Genomic DNA, 20605 nt, shown 5'->3' on the forward strand with positions numbered 1-20605 from the left:
ATGGTAAATATTTTCAGCTCTATTCTTCTCTTTCCACTTCTTTATTTTGGGGGGGGGGGGGGGCATAGGGGTGGGGTTGTGGTTATTACAATACTTTAAAAGTATAAAATCTATTCTTAGCTCAGAACCCATTACAACAAAACTCGACTGTAGGGCAGCTCTGGCTAGTAGGCCATAGCTCACCAGACCCAGGACCCCTGCAGAGCAACCGTTCATTTCTATTTGCTTCAAAATATTAAAGATGATTTTTTTTAATGCCCAATACATTTAAAAAAAACAATCAATTTTATGAAAAGTGAGGACTTATAAAAGGACTTATAAAAGGACACATAAAAGACTAGGCTACATATTATACAATTTAAATATAATAGAAATCATTAGCATAACATCAGATTTCAATCTACCAAATTTAAGAATCTTATCACTTAAAAAAAAAATACTAGATTCCAGTTAAGGACAGGACAATAAACTTGACAGGCACAAAAATATTGCTGCAAGAAATTATTAAAATGTATTCTTTTTCAAACTGAAAGATTAATTACTCTCTAAAACGGCATGAGAATTTTTTTTTTTTTTTTTTTTTTTTGGTAGAAGACATACAACCCAGAAATTTGAGAAGGTAGTTTACTTTCTACTGAATGCTAGATTTTCATTCTTTAGAGGTGCTGTATTTTAACATATAAAGGTTACTGTACAACTGAGGTGGAATAAGATTAGACTCAACAGACTATAATCATGAATTAAGCACCATGATTTTGTATTTTAGGCTTTTAAATGAAATACAAATCACAGGAGAGGAAATCAATACTAAACACTGAAGTTCAGTTGATATGGGCCTGAATCCTACTCAAGCATCCAATGGTTAGACTGCAGGTGTTTGAGACACCAATGGTTATCTGCAGGGGGAAAACATCAAGAGCCCAAATGACAATCTTAATCGATCTCACAGGACCTGGGATCTAAGCCACACATTTGGAACTTGATTATATTTGGGTCAAATGCAATACACACTGTGATGTTTCACAGTGTTACTTAATTTCTGCAGTGATTTTAAATGCTTATTCCCATATAAAACATTAACCTTAAAGGAAGTCTAAGTTCCTTTAAGGAACAAATTGCAGTGCTAAAAATACGTAGATACACAAAATATTCCCAAAATAAATGAACAAAATTAATATACAAAGATGCTTGTTTCCAGGGCAAGCTAACCCAGCACTGAGCCTCTGAAGATGGCAATTAAAGACAAGTCTGACTCATCACCTTTTCCTGTCAATTATTTCCCTGAAATCAGTCAGTTTCTATTTCCAGGATCAGCACCCTGGTTCAGGCTTTATCTCCTCAAATTAGACATATAATCACAGGTTCTTCTCCACTGTTCCTAACTGCACTTTGCATAGCTTACTGCCCACTTAATCTTCCTAACTCAAATCCTGACTCATTCCATGCCCTAGCTCAAAATCCCTCAATGATTCTTCATGGCTTCATACAGTGAAAGTCAATGCTGTGTCAATGTTTTCAATGAGGGCCTCCAAGGCCTGGTCTCGACCTGTCTCTCTAACCTCTCACTCATGTCTCACAGATACACTGCGGATTCTGCGTGCATCCATACTTATGGTTTTCACAAATGTCAGAATGCTATGGCTTCCTACTTTCTACTCTTCCAAATCCTACTAACTCACTCACATTTCCCCTGACTTAATCACTTGAAAGTGAATGAAAGCTACCATTTACTGGTGACCCACTGTGTTGAAATTCTGATAGGCAGAGGACAGATCCAGAATGAATAAAGATCCAAGCTTGTCAGAAGGAATTTACGGTCAAGTAGGGAAAAGAAGGCACATGTGACTGTAATTTAACATAGAATATCATAAATGTCATCAAAAGATAAATAAGCAAAATTATAGAATTCTATATTCATGGAAAAACAGATCGCTTCTGACTGGGGATAAGAAGTATCATAAAGAAAATGTCATTTAAGCTGATAGCTGAACAGGCAGAGATGATGAGGGCTATACGAGTAATAGAAATAACTTGAAAAAGACACTGGAAACCTACACCAATCAATGCTCTTACAACTCATTTGGCAATTCATCATGTACTGTTTTAAAGAGCTGTTTAGATAATTTTTTGTTTAGCTAATACTGTATATTTTATATCCTAATACCCAGTCCAATAGGAGAAATGAAAATATAAACATGTAAAATGAATTAATAGTACTTATCTTGCATAGTCATGGTGGCAAGATAACATGTACGTAAAAGTGGCTTTACCTAACAGGTGCTTCAAAATGATAAGTTTCCTTGGGAATGCAAGCTGGTGCAGCCACTCTGGAAAACAGTACGGAGTTTCCTCAAAAACCTAAAAACAGAACTACCCTACGACCCAGCAATGGCACTACTAGGCATTTATCCACGGGATACAGGTGTGCTGTTTCGAAGGGACACATGCACCCCCATGTTTATAACAGCACTATCAACAATAGCCAAAGTATGGAAAGAGCCCAAATGTCCATCGATGGATGAATGGATAAAGAAGATGTGGTATATATATAAACAATAGAGTATTACTCGGCAATCAACGAAATCTTGCCATTTGCAACTACGTGGATGGAACTGGAGGGTATTACGCTAAGTGAAATTAGTCAGAGAAAGACAAAAATCATAGGACTTCACTCATATGAGGACTTTAAGAGACAAAACAGATGAACATAAGGGAAGAGAAACAAAAATAATATAAAAACAGGGAGGGAGACAAAACAGAAGAGACTCATAAATATGGAGAACAAACTGAGGGTTGCTGGAGGGGTTGTGGGAGGGGAGATGGGCTAAATGGGTAAGGGGCACTAAGGAATCTACTCCTGAAATCATTGTTGCACTATATGCTAACTAATTTGGATGTAAATTTTAAAAAATAAAGAAATAAAATTTAAAAATAATAAAAAGAAGAAAGAAAGAAAATGAAAAGTTTCCTTTATTTTTGTTACATAGTTCTCTGTGATCGGCAGCTCTAAGACAGCCCCCAACAGTCTTGCCTCCTGCGGTACACATCCTGTATAATCCCTAGCCTTGAGTGCAGGTAAAACTTATAAATATGATGGCTATGACTAGGTGTGTTATAAGGCAAAGGTGAAGGGATTTTGCAGATATAAGGTTCCCAACCAGTTTGACTTTGAAATAATCAAAGCAAGATGATCCCAGCTGGGCCTGGCTTAATCAGGTAAATGCCTAAAAGAAGGCTCAAGCTTTCCCTTAAGAGTCCAGAGATTCTCCTGTTGGCCTTGAAGAAGTAGTCACCATGAGTTCTACTGCTACAAGAAAATGAATTCAGCCAAGAATCACATGAGCTTTGAAGAGAACCCCAAGCCTCAGATGAGGCTGAAGTCCTGACTGAAACTTAGGGTTCATGAGACGCTGAAGAGAGAAGCCAGCTAAGCCATGCACAGACTCTTGATGCATGGAAAATGTGGGATAATAAATGTGTGTTGTTTAAAGTGACTAAATTTTTTGCTAACTTGTTATGGAGCAATAGAAAACGAATACACCCTTTCCCTCCACTTTCTCTTAAATACCTTCCCTTATCAAATATATTTTTAATCATTTTGTTGGCATAGATCATTTAAAATGCCGAAGATGAAATGATATTATAAAGTCCTTTCCTCCCTCCATCCCTCTGTTTCTCTCTCTCTCTCACACATACAACACATACAATGATGAAAGAAATAGTATCTAGTATGCCAAGAATGTTTTATCGGAACATATTTTGCTCATCTGCAAGATGGATATAGTAATAGTATGGGCCTTATAAGGGTGATATGAGGATTAAATGAATTAATATAAGCAGGCAATTTAAATCCTGGCTACTCAAAGTGTGGTGTAACCAAAAGCAGTGGTGTCTGACAGGACATCTGTTTAGAAATGCAGATCAGGCCCCACCCCAGACCTAAGAAGTAAGACTTCATTTTCACAAGATCTCCAGGTAACATACATACACATTTAAAGTTTGAGAAGCACTTCTTTAGCTGGTTCTTGCCACACATAAGTACTATATGATCATCACATTCTCCTAAACTAATTTCTTTCCTAATCGCCTATCTTCATTTAAATATACAAAATTTTCATTTTTGTATATGCAAACTGGTTTCTATGGTAACAGCAGTTTGTAATCGCCTTTTCTCTAATCAGACTATGAGTTAAGAAATTAGAAGAAAATAATGGAGTTTGAGACTATTTTGCTCTGTATTTATGATTAGGAGTAGTAATAGGCCACTAACAATCATTTAAATCATGAGGAAATTTTTTTTAGATAGCATTTGAACCAATCCAAAATTCAAAAACTGCAGACTATACTGAACATAAAAAGCACAACCAGGAGTGAGGCTTACGTAATATTACTGTGAGTCTGGTCTTTTACAATTACCTGGGCATGTGTCTTAAAGGAAATCATATTGTATTTGCCATCCGGTGCCTTCATGTAACATACTATCCAGGTTACAAGTAACTAAATACAAGCTTCAGGTCAATAAACAGAAAGCCAGTTTGAAATACAGATGAAGCAGTACCAAGTTTCAAAAGCAGGAGCAATTCAGAATATGTAGGAGTATGGAAAGGTGACAAGGTAATCTGAAAATAACCCCTATGATGTTGCACTGATGGACTTAACTTTCTGCTAAGATTCCTTTGCATTCAAATTAATCCCCTTTAACACACTTCATTTTTTGAACAGCATTTGAAAAATATGCCAAGATACCTTAATTCATTTTACTTTAGATCTTTCCCAGGAAATTAAGAGCAATTTTAGTCCTTTTGAATCTGCATCCCTTTTTAGTTAAATTACAGGCTAAGGTAAGACAATTTAGAGTGACTTGAACTTCCACTTTTGCTTTGACAGGCAAATTGTTGGAAATAATTAAATAAAAGAATACTCCTATTCCCCCCGAGCAGGAAAACATTTCTATGCCACCTCCAGCTCTAACTTTTGATGTTTGCGTTGACAGAAATGTCAATTACAGAACTAATAATAAAGTATATTGAAAATGTATGAAATGCCTGATCTATAAAAGAAACTATTACTTCCTACTCTGTGATTTTGTAACTTTTTAAATATAGGTGATGGCTAATAGATTTTCAAAAGATGAGGTGACATCTCAAATAGCGAAAAATTGTTAAGAACAGAAATGAATTTTAGAGGAAAACAGAAATCTGATGACCTATTCTTCAGACCATATACATAAGAATACGAAACTGAAATTTTTATGTACTTTTGCATATTTTCAAATGCAATCCAGAAATGTTGCCTCTGTTTTTCTAGTCTTTCTTACCATTGAATCATTTTCAAGCATTATAAAAGGAAAAACATTATATCGATTATAATAAATATATTTTTTAAAATTATTTGTTCATTCATTTATTAGTGTTCATCCTATTTACTGAGCAGACAAGATCTCAATGAGAAGGTGGCATCTGAGGAAAAATTCGAATGAGGGTAGGGAGGGAACCATGCGGCAATCTAAGACAGAGAGTCCCAGCCAGCAGCTGGGACCGCAAGCACCACAGCCCAAGGCAAGTGTGCACCTGCTATGTCTGAAGAACAGCAAAAGGACAAGTGTGGCATGTGGAAGGGAGGGGGTGGCAGAGAATGAGGTCAGAAATGTAAAATTTAAAAAAAAAAATTTTTTTTAAGGTGAAAATCAGAGCAAGACTGCATTCAGCCCTGTCAACCATAGTAAAAAGAACTTTTGGCTAAGTGAAATGAGAAGCCAGTGGGGGATTTTAAGGAGAAGTAAAGTAATCTGACAAATTTCAAAAGAACGTGTATGGCTGGTGTGGGGAACACAGACTAGGCTGGTAGGGACAAAGGTGGAAGGGGGAAACCAGTTAGGAGCTAAGACAATACTCCAGTACAAGGAATGACAAAGTCAGATAAAGGTAGGCTTGGGATTCTGAGATTTGGAGCCTAGGAAATGCCACCTGCTGACAGGGGAAAACCAACAGCTTGATTTGGGGAGAAACAGTCTTCAGCTACCTAGTCCACTTGAAGTATAGCCTGTCTCTATTGAATAGAAAAGAAAGGCAAAACCATTTAGGAGACAGAATTCTGGAAACACAACTCAATCAGGTACATGTAAGACCTCGGGTCCAGAACAGATATGTGACTAGTTAGGGCCTGCTCTGGTCCCTCCAGAGTGCTCAGCCTTGCACACATACAGGGTCTTCCAGACCACCAGTGATATGTACAGTCTTAGGAAAGCCCACTTATTCCTTAAATCCTGTTAAATTCTGGCCAGTCTGGAGTGCCTGGGTGGCTCAGTTGGTTGAGTGGACTGACTTTGGCTCAGGTCATGATCTCGCTGCTCGTGGGTTCGAGCCCCACATTGGACTCTGTGCTAACAGTTCAGAGCCTGGAGAATGCTTTGGATTCTGTCTTCCTCTCTCTCTGACCCTACCCCACTCATGCTCATGCTGTCGCTCTCACTCCCTCTCTCACAAAATATATAAAACGTTAAAAAATTTAAAAAAAAATTCTGGTCAATCTGTGGCTTTCTCCAGCCAAAATTACAACCTCATGCTATTTACAACATTGGCCATCCTTTTGCCACAAAAATCATGACTGTTTCCAACAACATTCCAGCAATACAAGGTTTCTATATTTGCTCCAAATCACATAAAACCCTTTCAGCAACTAAAGCAAAACTACTAATTTTCTTTCTGTCTTTTATTGAAGTATAGTTGACACACAATGTTAAATGCTATGCTCACCATAAGTGTAGCTACCATCTGTCACCATACAACGCTATTACAGTATCACCGACTGTACTTCTCATGCTGTAACTTTCATCCCTGTGACTTATCTATCCCGTAACTGGAAGCCTGTATCTCCCACTCCCCTTCAACCATTTAGCCCGTCGCCCCACCCCTCCCCTCTATGGATCAGTTTCTGCAAGCTCCTAGCTCTCACATCTTGCCCCACCCTTGTAGAACTGCCACAATAATAAGCCAGTGGTGGGAATGAGCAGAATGGGAGCAGCTGCAGGGACTAAGCTACCACAGACTGTTCTTCCCTGAGTTCAGTAGTTTTTCTTGAATGGATACTTCTCATTTTGTATAATTTGTCACTTTCTTAAGTCCTAAACTGGCTGGGTTTTGACAATTTTACTGACTTTTATCATTGCTTTTTGATAAATGGATTGGCCAAGCTCCTTACTCAGCCATTCTGCATTAAATACATTTTAACTGTAATTTGCCTGAGCAACCTACTAAAAAAAATGTCATAGAAAATATTTTGAAACATCTCTAAGTGCAGAAACTGCCAGTACGCTAAAATTACTGTTTTCTTCTTACTGTTAACATGCCTTTGTTGAAGCGCTTACTCAGGTGGACTGAGCCTGTAAGCAGAGTAAACAGCATTTGCAGAAGACACAGAAGCCTGTCAGGAAGCTGTACTGTTACAAATTCAGTGGTAACTCCTCTCTAATTTAGCTCTCTCTAATTTAGCTCTCTCTTTCCAGCTACAGATGAGCTCAAATTTCTTACCCCTTTCTTGGCCTAATATAACCCAATGTTTTTAATCCAATCTCTTTCCTCTTCTTCTGATCAACTTTCTTGAAAGGTTAGAACACCAGTCTCCCCTTCCTCAATCCACTAAAACAAGACTTTCCTGCCCAACTTCAGTAAAATCACCCTCACAGAGGTTCAGTGACCTCTAAAATTCACCAAACCCAATGAACAATTTTTGGTCTTATCATGCTGAACCTCCCTGTTACACGTGGCAATGCTGCACATCACTCCTGCCTTCACTGTCTGTTACTACACTGTCTTAGTTCTCCTCACATTGTTCTGATCATTTTCTGCAAATCCTTTAGCTGGGCTTTCTTTTCCTGCATATACATGTCAGTGATCACCTAAACTCTACTTTCAACTTGCATCTCCCACGTTTCCCAAGGAAATTTCAGCCATTCTCATTGCTTCATGCTGAGGTCTCCCAAACCTTTATCTCTAACTATTAAACTTCTCTCACAATTAAAAACTATTTCTAGTACCTGAAAAACAGTCCAACTTTAATGTTCCACAGTAAGCTCAAACTCATCAATGTCTAAATCTTACCCTCATTCCGAAACCCACTCTTCTTCCCCTTGTCTCATTTGTTGGTACCAAGATCATCCAGCCACCTAACCTAGAAACCTAGATGTAACCTTTGATTCTTTTTCCTCCTTTCTCTTCTGCTGCTCATGACATCCAATTAATTTATAAACTTCTTGATTTTACCTCCAGAATTTCTCAAATGTATCTCTTTTGCCTCTCATTCCTTATATTTTTGAAGTAGCCATTTGGACACCACCGTGTCAAAAGAACTGTGTCAAAATGGCTACATCAAAAATGAAGAGTGGGGTGCCTGTGGGGGTTCAGTAGGTTGACAACCTGACTCTTCATTTCATCTCAGATCATGATCCCAGGGTCATGGAATAGAGTCCGAAGTCCAGCTCTGAACTGAACATGGAACCTGCTTAAGATTCTCTCTCCCTCTGCCCCTCTCCCCTACTCACGTGTGTGCATACACACTCTCTCAAAAAAAGAAGCTTGGTCTCATTCGTTTTTATGACTGATATTGCATTGTATATACATACTACCCTTATACCTCTTTGTTATCCATTCATTTATCAGTGGACATCTGGGCTGTTTCTACACCTTGGCTTTTGTAAATAATGCTATAATAGACATAGAGGTGCATATATCTTTTCAAATTAGTGCTTTTGTTTTCTCTAGGCAAATACCCAGTAATGGAATTACTGAATCATATGGTAATTCTATTTTTAATTTTCTGAAGAACCTCCATACTGTTTTCCACAGTGGCTGCACCAGTTTGCATTCCCACCAATAGTGCACAAGGATTCCTTTTTCTCCACATCTTTGACAACACTTGTTATTTCTTGTGGTTTTCATTTTAGCCAATCTGACAGGTGTGAGGGGATAATTCACTGTGGTTTTGATTTGCATTGCCTTGATGATTTGCAACTACATGAATGGACCTAGAGGGTACAATGCTAAGTGAAGGAAGTCAGAGAAAGACAAATACCATATGATTTCAGTCATGTAGAATTTAAGAAACAAAATATATGAACAAAGGAAAAAAAGAGACAAAAACAAAACAAAACAAAAAAAACACTAGACTTAAATACAGAGAACAAACTGGTGGTTGCCAGAGGGGAGGAAGGTGGGAGGATGGGTAAAACAGATAAGAGGTACAAAGTCCAGTTACTAAATAAGTAAGTCATGAAGATGAAAAGTACAACATAGGGAATGTAGTCAATAAGATGGTAATAACGTTATTTGGTGACAGATGGTGACTACACTTATCGTTGTGTGCAATGGAAATGCACAGAATTGTTCAATCATTACAATATTGAACCCGCGTTGGGCTCTGTGCTGGCAGCATGGAGCCTGCCTCAGATTCTGTCTCCCTCTCTCTCTGCCCCTCCCCTGCTCACACTGTCTCTCTCTCTCTGTCTCTCTCTCTCAAAAAAAATAAACATTAAAAAGAATTAAAAAGAAAATGATAGCCTTTCCAATGCTTACCTACATGATTTTAAGATCCTGGCAGTGGATGTTTCTGAATATTCTGATGATTCATAACAAGCTAAAACTGGGATCATTTGGTTTGTCATTTACTTCTAAATGTATCTGTTTTCTAGTTATGTTGCTTTCCATAAGTAAACACCTCTTTCGTTAAAGTGCATCTGCACAACTTTCAAATCTCTAAATCACACCTAAGGTAATTACTACTAAACCAAAAAATACCTTTCCAAGTCCTGAATAGCATCGAGTAATATGTCAGACAAAACACATGGAAAATAGGGGCACCTGGGTGGCTTAGTCGATTGAGTGTTCGACTTCAGCTCAGGTCATGATCTCGCAGTTCACGAATTTGAGCCCCACGTCGGGCTCTGTGCTGACAGCTCAGAGCCTGGAGACTACTTCAGATTCTGGGTCTCCCTCTCTCTCCCCCTCCCCCACTAGCACTCTCTCAAAAATAAATAAACATTAAAAAATGTTTTTAATAAAAAATGCATGGAAAATAAACTAAAGGAGTGCTTGTGTGTCTCAAAGATTTCTGTTGAAGAGAATATTTTGGCTTCCGATCAGTTTTTCTACAACCCATCCCTTAAAGAGGTATGTTTGGCTTCTGGCTGACATAACTGAAATATTCTATATCTAAAGTTCTTTTTTAATGCACTATCTGTATGCTGAAAGCACTCTTCAAAAATGCTTTCACATAAAACAATGCTATTTGGAAGATAGAGTCTCACATTTTATTTTCATATTATGTTTCATTATATTCTTCTAGCCAAGGTGTATGACATTAGACAGATGTAGAATATGATCTAAAATACGTAAGAGCTAAAATATCTTGTCTGTAATATGAGAAATACTACCTTTTAAGCAAATGAGAGTTATATCAATTCAGTGGTTTAAAGAAGAATACCTTGATTTTGTATGTCATGAAAATTCATTGACTTTAGAGTGACACTACCATAAGTTCGGATTCTGTATATTATTTTTAGTTCTTTGACCCCAAATTATTTACCTCAATTTTTTTAGTCAATTTCCTCATATGCTATATAAAGATGATACTTACTTTATTTCTAGGTCTAATATGAGAAAATATGAAACTAGATCTATTAAATATCTAATACGTTATGTGCTACAAAGCAGATATTTAATCCATGTTAGTTGTCCTTCTTTTAAATTAGTGGATAGAAGGGATTTTTATTTAAATTATATAATGTATTCCTATGGAGTAGCAACCGTCATTCTATTATTTTTGTTCTCTCCCAATTCTAGTTCCATATATTTTTTATTTCTAAAGGGAATGGCATTTTTATAAGACATTACCTGAAATCTTAAGTTCAAATTACTTTCTGGTAGATGCTTGTCACAACTGTTTATTCTTCTTCTTGAGCAACATAACTCAATTACATTCCCAAACAGTCCTGTGGTTTTTGTTTACCAGAAAAGAATGTGTTTCTATGTCTGGCCCAAAATTCTCCTGCAAATGATCTCTGGTCTTTACCTCTTTGTGTTGGCTGGGAAGGAGAGGACCACAACAATGTTCCTGGGAGTCTTGTCTAGAATATAGTGGAGTCACACAATGGAAGTAAGGGCTGAACTCTGTGATCAAGAGAATACTATGAAAGTGATGTTGCATGACTTCAATGCTAGGATATAAAAGGCACTGCAGTTTCCACTTTGGTCTCCTGGACTGCTGTCTGGGGAGCCATTATCCCGAAAGGACACCCAAGCAGCCCTTGTGGGGAGGCCTATGTGGAGAGGAAGCAAAGTTGCTTGCCAACCACCAGCATCATTTTGGTAATTGTATGAATTAGCCCCTTTCTGCCCCACCCTGTTAAGTCTTCAGATGATTACAGCCCCAGACAACACTTAACTCTTCATAAGAAACTCTTAGCCAGAACTGCCCACACAAGCCACTCCCTAATTCCTGACCTTCAGAAACCATAAGAGATAATAAGTGGTTTTGTTTTTTAACCCCCCTCCCCCCAAAAAAGAACTCTAAACTACCTCCAGCATAAAAATTTAAATGGATCACAGACAAATCATTAAGGAAAAAAACTGACAAGTTAAACTTCATAAAACAAACTCTTGCTCTCCAAAAGACACTATTCACAAAATGAAAAGGCAAACTACAGAATGGGACAAAATATTTGTAAAACCTATCTAATGAAGGACTTTTATCTATATAAACAGAGATAGAGAAATGAAATCTTAAAAATCAATCAGAAAACAAACAACCCAATTTAAAAACGGGCACCAGATCTGAACAGACTGTTGGACCAAGAAGATATACAAATGGCAAATATCATATGAAAAAATGAACAACATGATGAGTCAGTTGGGAAAATTCAAATTAATATCACAAGATACCACTATACTCCCACTAGAACAGCTAAAATTTTAAATATTGACAATGCCAAATGTAGATAAGGATATGGAACAACTAACGCACATGCTGCTAAGGATGGATGATACAGCTACTCTGAAAAACAGCCTAGTGGTTTCTTATAAAGTTAAATACACCCTCACCATAAGACTTCTCCTACCAAAAGTCTACTCCTAGCTATTCACCCAAGAAAAATGAAAGCATATACTCAGCAAAGACTTGTACTCAAACATCCATAGCAACTTTATTCCTAACAGCCAATAGCTACAAACAACCCAAAGGCTCATTAACTGGTGATGTGATAAAGAAATTGTGGCATATGTTTACAATAAATTACTAGTCAGCAACAAAAAGGAACCAACTACTGATACAACAGATAAAACTCAAAAGATTTGCTATGTGAAAGAGGCTAAATACCATAGACTACATTAAGATTCCTTTTACATGAAGATGTAGAAAAGGCAAAACAGGAGGACAGAAAACAGATTGGTGGTTGCCAGAAACCACAGGTGAGGAGAAAGGATGACTTGTGAAGGAGTGTGAAGGAAATCTGGGGGTAATAGAAATATTTTATATTATGGTTCTGGTGATGGTTATACAGATGTACCCATCTGCCAAAATTCAATGAACTATACAATTAAAATGGGTATATTGGGGGCACCTGGCTAGCTTGGTCAGTAGGGCAAGTGACTTGATCTTGAGGTTGCAAATTCAAGTCCCATGTTGGGTGTAGAGATTAAAAATAAAATCTTTAAAAAAAATAAATAAACTGGGTACATTCTATTGCATGCAAATTATACCTTCATAAAGTTTTATTAAACACTTAGAATAATGTTTACATGTAATAAACACTCAATACATATTAACCAAAAATAACTAGTATTTGTATGGCAAGTAGTAGTTTCATAGAAAGACTAAGAAATTCTAAGATGCTTTTTGCAAAGGTGATATCAATTCAGAAATTATTTTTAACAAATCCTACCCTGTAAGCAAATAATTTTTTAAATGTCCATTTATGTATTTTGACAGAGAGAGATACAGAGTGTGCACACACACTCGCGTGCACACAAGCAGAGGAGGAGCAGAGAGTGATAGAGAATCTCAAGCAGGCTCTGTGCTGTCAACACAGAGCCCAACACAGGGCTCGATCTTGCGAACCATGAGATCATGACCTGAGCAGAAATCAAGGGTCAGATGCTTAACTCACTAAGCCACCCAGGTGGCTTGTAAGCAGATAATTTAAGGGTTTCAAGTAAAGATCTGCCATTTAGTTCTAATTTCTATAAAAAGAGGACTGAGCACAGAGCCAAATGAAGTGTGACTCTTATGGGGTTGGTCAGCATCTCTCAGCAGCATTCATATAGTAAACAGAGCAGATATCATGCTATTTCAAATAAGTGAGTGGTAAAATGATAAGGCAACAACAAAAAACAAGTCAGAATTAAATAATATCAAATGAGTATAGGACATGACATATCACTAAAATTCTAAAAACACTTGAGAGAAGTTGAAACTTCTCATTAAACACTTTAAAAATATTTGAAATGAGGGGCGCCTGGGTGGTTCAGTCAGTTGAGCGTCCGACTTCGGCTCAGGTCATGATCTCACAGCTCGTGAGTTCAAGCCCCGCATCGGGCTCTGTGCTGACAACTCAGAGCCTGGAGCCTGCTTCCGATTCTGTGTCTCCCCCTCTCTCTGCCCCTAACCCACTCTCATTCTGTCTCTGTATCTCTCAAAAATGAACATTAAAAAAATTTTTTTTAAATATTTGAAACGAAATAGGAAGCAAAATAGCAAAGTGAGGCTGTCAATTTAAATAGTTACGTAAGTGGAGCCAGGGACTATGCAACTGAGAAACTGAAGAATCAAAATCTCTTCTGCATCTAGCAGAATCTAGCCTAAGAGTAGCAAAAACTAGGAAAAATCAGCATTCTTTCTCTCCATCCCCCCTTCTCTCTCTCTCTCTCTCTCTCTCTCTCTCTCTCTCACACACACACACACACACACACACACACACACACCTGTGAGGGTTATAAATAAAGCAGCTATATATAGAAAGACAACTGAATAAGTTTCACTTCTTACCCTCTTCTGCTTCATCCTCCTGTGGTGACATGGGACCCCCTCCACTAGTGGGAGTTACCGGTTCCTCCTTCTCAGACTGTCGCTGCAGACTTACTACCTCATATATTGCATCTCCAGCATTGGTATGGCCTTTTCCCTCATACTGAGAAAGATACAAACATGTGTTTCAATATTAGAAATTTGAAGGAAAGACTGAAAGATAGTAATTCAATGGTTCATCAAAAAGACCTGAAATTAGGAAGAGCATGTCATGTTTGATCTACACCAAGACTGAAGTACAAATTTTTCAAGTGTGTTGTTCTCCGCATGATATTCTAAATGCATTATTCTTCCAGTATTATTTTAACCAATGAAACCTAATAACCATATTGGGAGAAATTTTCTATTTAACAAAAGAAATCCTAAAATACCACAGACTCTAGGGCAGATAGGTAAGTAATACTAGATTTCTAGGACTGACTGGCTCACACTGAGATAAAGGGGTATCAGTTACATCTATCAAGTAATTCAGGGAAGTAGATAGTTTTTACCTTATAAATGGTGAAAAGAGAAAGAAATGAAAAACAGAAAATAATAAAATGGTAGACCTAAATTCAAATATATCTATAACTATATTAAACATAAATGGCCTAAACATACCAATTAAAAGACAAAGACTGTCAGATTGACAATTGACACAATTGCATTCTATCTAAAAAAAAAAAAAAAGAAAAACTTTAAATGTAATGTACGTAAGTTAAAATGGGGGAAGAAGATATACCATGAAAACACTAAGAAGAAAACAGAAGAGACCATATCAATATAAGATAGACTACCACACAAGAAAAAAGTCACTAGGAATAAAGAAGGTGATTGACCAATGTTAAAAGAATCAATTTAACAAGAACACCAAAGCATCTTATAAGTAAATTCACCTAACAACTGGGTCTCAAATATATAAAGATGGGATGGGGGCACTCCAACTCTCAGTTGGAAGAGTGTGCAACTCTTGATATTGGGATTATAAATTCGAGCCCCACACTGTTTGTGGAGATTACTCGAATAAATAAAATCTTAAAAAAAAAAAAAAGAATTGATGGAAATGAAAGGAGATGGACAAATCCACATTTACAATTAGAGACTTCACATTCCTCTCACAATAAAAAAAGTAGACAAAAATACATCAAGGTTATAGAATTGAACAGCAACAACAGGATCTAACATTTACAGACCACTACATATAACAAAGGCAGAATTTACATTTATACACATTTATATATATACATTTTTATATATACATTTATATATATTTATGCATTTATATATACACATTTATATATATGTATATATACACATTTATATATATATGTATATATACACATTTATATATATACATTTATATACAAGATGTATATGAGGAAAAGCTAGGAAACTGTGATGTAAGATATCAAAGAAGAACTAAAGAAACGGAGAGATAGTCCATGTTTGTGTATAGGAAGACTCAATGTTGCTCTCAGTTCCTCCCAACTTGATCTACAGATTCAATGCAATCCCAATCCAAATCCCAGAAAGATGCCCTGTGGACGTCGAAAACTAATTCTAAAGTTTACAGAAAGAGGCAAAAGACCCAGAATAATCGATACAATACTGAAGAACAAAATCTGGGGACTGACATTACCTGACTTACTATAAAGAGAAAGTAATCAAAGTTAGGAAGATGACGGCGGCCTAGCAGGATGCTGGGCTCACTGTGTCCTGCTGATCACTTAGATTCCACCCACATCTGCCTAAATAACCCAGAAAGCTGCCAGAAGACTAGCAGAACGGACTCTCGGGAGCCAAGCATAGCAAGAGGCCCACGGAAGAGGGTAGGAAGGGCGGAGAGGTGGTGTGCGCTACATGGACTGGTGGAGGGAGCTGGGGCAGTGGAGGGGCAGCCAGCCCACCCAGCAAGGCAGAGCCCCTGAGTCTGCCTTGCAAAAGCGGAGGGGCTGGACTGTGTGAGTTCTCACAGCCAGTAGGACTTAACATCTGGAATGTTATAAGTCAACAGCTCTGCTTGGAGAGCGGGAGGGCTAGAGGACAATGGAAGGGAGAGTTGTTGAGCCCTGGAGGACAGAGCTCAGCTTGGTGGGGAACAAAGGCACTGGAAAGCGCCATCTCCCTCACCCATCCCCCAGCCAAAATCCGAAAGGGAACCAGTTCCCATCAGGGATCTTGCTTGCACCACAAACACCCAACGCTGTGCTTCTGTGGATCCATCCCTCCAACAGGTCTGCCTCCCTCCCGGTGCCTCAGGACCCCTCCTGAAGCGGGCCACTGGCAAAGCGAGCTGAGCCTGCCCCTCCCGCCCCTGTGCACCTTGCAGATCCACCCAGGCTAATACGCCAGATCCCATAGAAGCAACACCACAAGCCTGGCAGTGTGCAAGTAGCCCAGACAGGGGCCACACCACTCCACAGTGAGTCCTGCCCCTGGGAGAGGGGAAGATAAGGTACACACCAGTCTGACTGTGGCCCCAGAGGTGGGCTGTGGGCAGACATCAGGTCTGACTGTGGCCCCGCCCACCAACACAAGTTACTCCAGACAGCACAGAAGAAGAGCCCTGCAGCTCCACGCCACTCCAGGGACTATCCAAAATGACAAAATGGAAGAATTTTCCTCAAAAGAAACTCCAGAAAGTAGCGAGAGCTAACGAACGATTAAATAATATATTCTGGGTCAAAAACGATTTAAACAATATAACAGAAAATGAATTTAAAATAATAGTCATAAAATTAATCGCTGGGCTTCAAAAAAGTATAGAGGACAGCAGAGAATCTATTGCTACAGAGATCAAGGGACTAAGAAACAGGAGGAGCTAAAAAAAAATGCTATAAATGAGCCACAAAATAAAATGGAAGCAACCACAGTCCGGATGCAAGAGGCAGAGGAGAGAATAGGTGAATTAGAAGATAAAATTATGGAAAAAAAGGAAGCTGAGAAAAAGAGAGATAAAAAAATCCACGAGTATGAGGGGAGAATTAGAGAACTAAGTGATGCGATAAAACACAATAATATACGCATAATTGAGATTCCAGAGGAGGAAGAGAGAGGTGCTGAAGGTGTACTTGAAGAGATCATAGCTGAGAACTTCCCTGATCTGGGGAAGGAAAAAGGCATTGAAATCCAAGAGGCACAGAGAACTCCCTTCAGATGTAGCTTGAATTGATCTTCTGCACAACATATCATAGTGAAACTGGCAAAATACAGGATAAAGAGAAAATACTGAAAGCAGCTAGGGATAAACGTACTCTAACATAAAAAGGGAGACCGATAAGACAAGTGATGGATCTATCTACTGAAACTTGGCAGACCAGAAAGGAATGGCAGGAAATCTTCAGTATGATGAACAGAAAAACCATGCAGCCGAGAATCCTTTATCCAGCAAGTCTGTCATTTAGAACAGAAGGAGAGATAAAGGTCTTCCAAAAAAAACAAAAACTGAAGGATTTAATCACCACTAAACCAGCCCCTACAAGAGATCCTAAGGGGGATCCTAAGAGACAAAGTACCAGAGACATCACTACAAGCATGAAACCTACAGATAACACAATGAGGCTAAACCCGTATCTTTCTATAATAACATTGAATGTAAATGGACTAAATGTGCCAACGAACAGACATAGGGTATCAGAATGGATAAAAAAACAAGACCCATCTATTTGCTGTCTACAAGAGACTCATTTTAGACCTGAGGACACCTTCAGATTGAAAGTGAGGGGATGGAGAACTATCTAGCATGCTACTGGAAGTCAAAAGAAAGCTGGAGTAGCCATACTTATATCAGACAAACTAGGCTTTAAATTAAAGGCTGTAACAAGAGATGAAGAAGGGCATTGTATAATAATTACAGGGTCTATCCATTGGGAAGAGCTAACAATTATACATGTCTATGCACCGAATATGGAAGCCCCCAAATATATAAAACAATTAATCACAAACACAAGCAACCTTATTGATAATGATAAGAATGTGGTAATTGCAGGGGACTTTCATACTCCACTTACAGAAATGGATAGATCATCTAGACACAGGATCAATAAAGAAACAAGGGCCCTGAATGATACATTGGATCAGATGGACTTGACAGATATATTTAGAACTCTGCATCCCAAAGCAACAGAATATACTTTCTTCTCGAGTGCACATGAAACATTCTCCAAGACAGATTATATACTGGGTCACAAAACAGCCCTTCATAAGTATAGAAGAATTGAGATCATACCATGCATACTTTCAGACCACAATACTATGAAGCTTGAAATCAATCACAGGAAAAAGTCTGGAAAGCCTCCAAAAGCATGGAGGTTAAAGAACACCCTACTAAAGAATGAATGGATCAACCAGGCAGTTAGAGAAGAAGTTAAAAAATATATGGAAACAAATGAAAATGAAAATACAATAATCCAAATGCTTTGGGACGCAGTGAAGGCAGTCCTGAGAGGAAAATACATTGCAACCCACACCTATCTCAAGAAACAAAAAAATCCCAAATAATACAAAATCTAACAGCACACCTAAAGGAAATAGAAGCAGAACAGCAAAGACACCCCAAACCCAGCAGAAGAAGAGAAATAATAAAGATAAGAGCAGAAATAAACAATATAGAATCTAAAAAAACTGTAGAGCAGATCAATGAAACCAAGAGTTGGTTTTTTGAAAAAATGAACAAAATTGATAAATCTCTAGCCAGGCTTCTCAAAAAGAAAAGGGAGATGACCCAAATAGATAAAATCATGAATGAAGATGGAATTATTACAACCAATCCCTCAGAGATACAAGCAATTACCAGGGAATACTATGAAAAATTATATGCCAACAAATTGGACAACCTGGAAGAAATGGACAAATTCCTAAACACCCACACACTTCCAAAACTCAAACAGGAAGAAATAGAAAGCTTGAACAGACCCATAACCAGTGAAGAAATTGAATCAGTCATCAAAAATCTGCCAACAAATAAGAGTCCAGGACCAGATGGCTTCCCAGGGGAATTCTACCAGACATTTAAAGCAGAGATAATACCTATCCTTCTCAAGCTGTTCCAAAAAATAGAAAGGGAAGGAAAACTTCCAGATTCATTCTATGAAGCCAGCATTACTTTGATTCCTAAACCAGACAGAGACCCAGTAAAAAAAGAGAACTACAGGCCAATATCCCTGATGAATATGGATGCAAAAATTCTCAATAAGATACCAGCAAATCGAATTCAACAGCATATAAAAAGAATTATTCACCATGATCAAGTGGGATTCATTCCTGGGATGCAGGGCTGGTTCAACATTCGCAAATCAATGTGATACATCACATTAATAAAAGAAAAGATAAGAACCATATGATCCTGTCCATCGATGCAGAAAAGGCCTTTGACAAAATTCAGCATCCTTTCTTAATAAAAACCCTCCAGAAAGTCGGCATAGAAGGAACATAGTTAAACATCATAAAAGCCATACATAAAAAGCCCATAGCTAATATCAACTTCATTGGGGAAAAACTGAGAGCTCTCCCCCTCAGATCAGGAACGTGACAGGGATGTCCACTCTCACCACTGTTGTTTAACATAGTGTTGGAAGTGCTAGCATCAGCAATCAGACAACAAAAGGAAATCAAAGGCATCAAAAGTGGCAATGATGAAGTTAAGCTTTCACTTTTTGCAGATGACATGATATTATACATGGAAAACCCAACAGACTCCACCAAAAGTCTGCCAGAACTGATACAGGAATTCAGCAAAGTCGCAGGATACAAAATCAATGTACAGAAATCAGTTGCATTCTTATACACTAATAATGAAGCAACAGAAAGACAAATAAAGAAACTGATCCCATTCACAATTGCACCAAGAAGCATAAAATACCTAGGAATAAACCTAACCAAAGATGTAAAAGATCTGTATGCTGAAAACTATAGAAAGCTTATGAAGGAAATTGAAGAAGATATAAAGAAATGGGAAAACATTCCGTGCTCATGGATTAGAAGAATAAATATTGTCAAAATGTCAATCCTACCCAAAGCTATCTACATATTCAATGCAATCCCAACCAAAATTGCACCAGCATTCTTCTCGAAGCTAGAACAGGCAATCCTAAAATTCATATGGAACCACAAAAGGCCCCAAATAGCCAAAGTAATTTTGAAGAAGACCAAAGCGGGAGGCATCACAATCCCAGACTTTAGCCTCTACTACAAAGCTGTAATCATCAAGACAGCATGGTATTGGCACAAAAACAGACACATAGACCGATGGAATAGAATAGAAACCCCAGAACTAGACCCACAAACGTATGGCCAACTCATCTTTGACAAAGCAGGAAAGAATATCCAATGGAAAAAAGACAGTCTCTTTAACAAATGATGCTGGGAGAACTGGACAGCAACATGCAGAAGATTGAAACTAGATCACTTTCTTACACCATTCACAAAAATAAACTCAAAATGGATAAAGGACCTGAATGTGAGACAGGAAACCATCAAAACCCTAGAGGAGAAAGCAGAAAAAGACCTCTCTGACCTCAGCCACAGCAATTCTTACTTGATACATCCCCAAAGG

The 20605-nt window shown here is 38.0% G+C and overlaps 1 protein-coding gene across 6 annotated transcripts in view; it reads right to left on the reverse strand.

Moving 5' to 3' along the window:
- Nucleotides 1-20605, reverse strand: part of RABGAP1L (RAB GTPase activating protein 1 like) — a 753664-nt gene that overhangs the window by 572672 nt on the left and 160387 nt on the right. For all 6 annotated transcript variants that reach the window (XM_053909255.1, XM_053909254.1, XM_053909257.1 and 3 more), the window contains one exon: nt 14035-14176. In XM_053909255.1, coding sequence (XP_053765230.1) covers nt 14035-14176 — 142 coding nt within the window. The remainder of the gene's footprint in view (nt 1-14034; nt 14177-20605) is intronic.

The sequence above is a fragment of the Panthera pardus genome, unplaced genomic scaffold (genome assembly GCF_024362965.1).
Source record: "Panthera pardus isolate Hobbes unplaced genomic scaffold, ASM2436296v1 HiC_scaffold_21, whole genome shotgun sequence".
Lineage (NCBI taxonomy): Eukaryota > Metazoa > Chordata > Mammalia > Carnivora > Felidae > Panthera > Panthera pardus.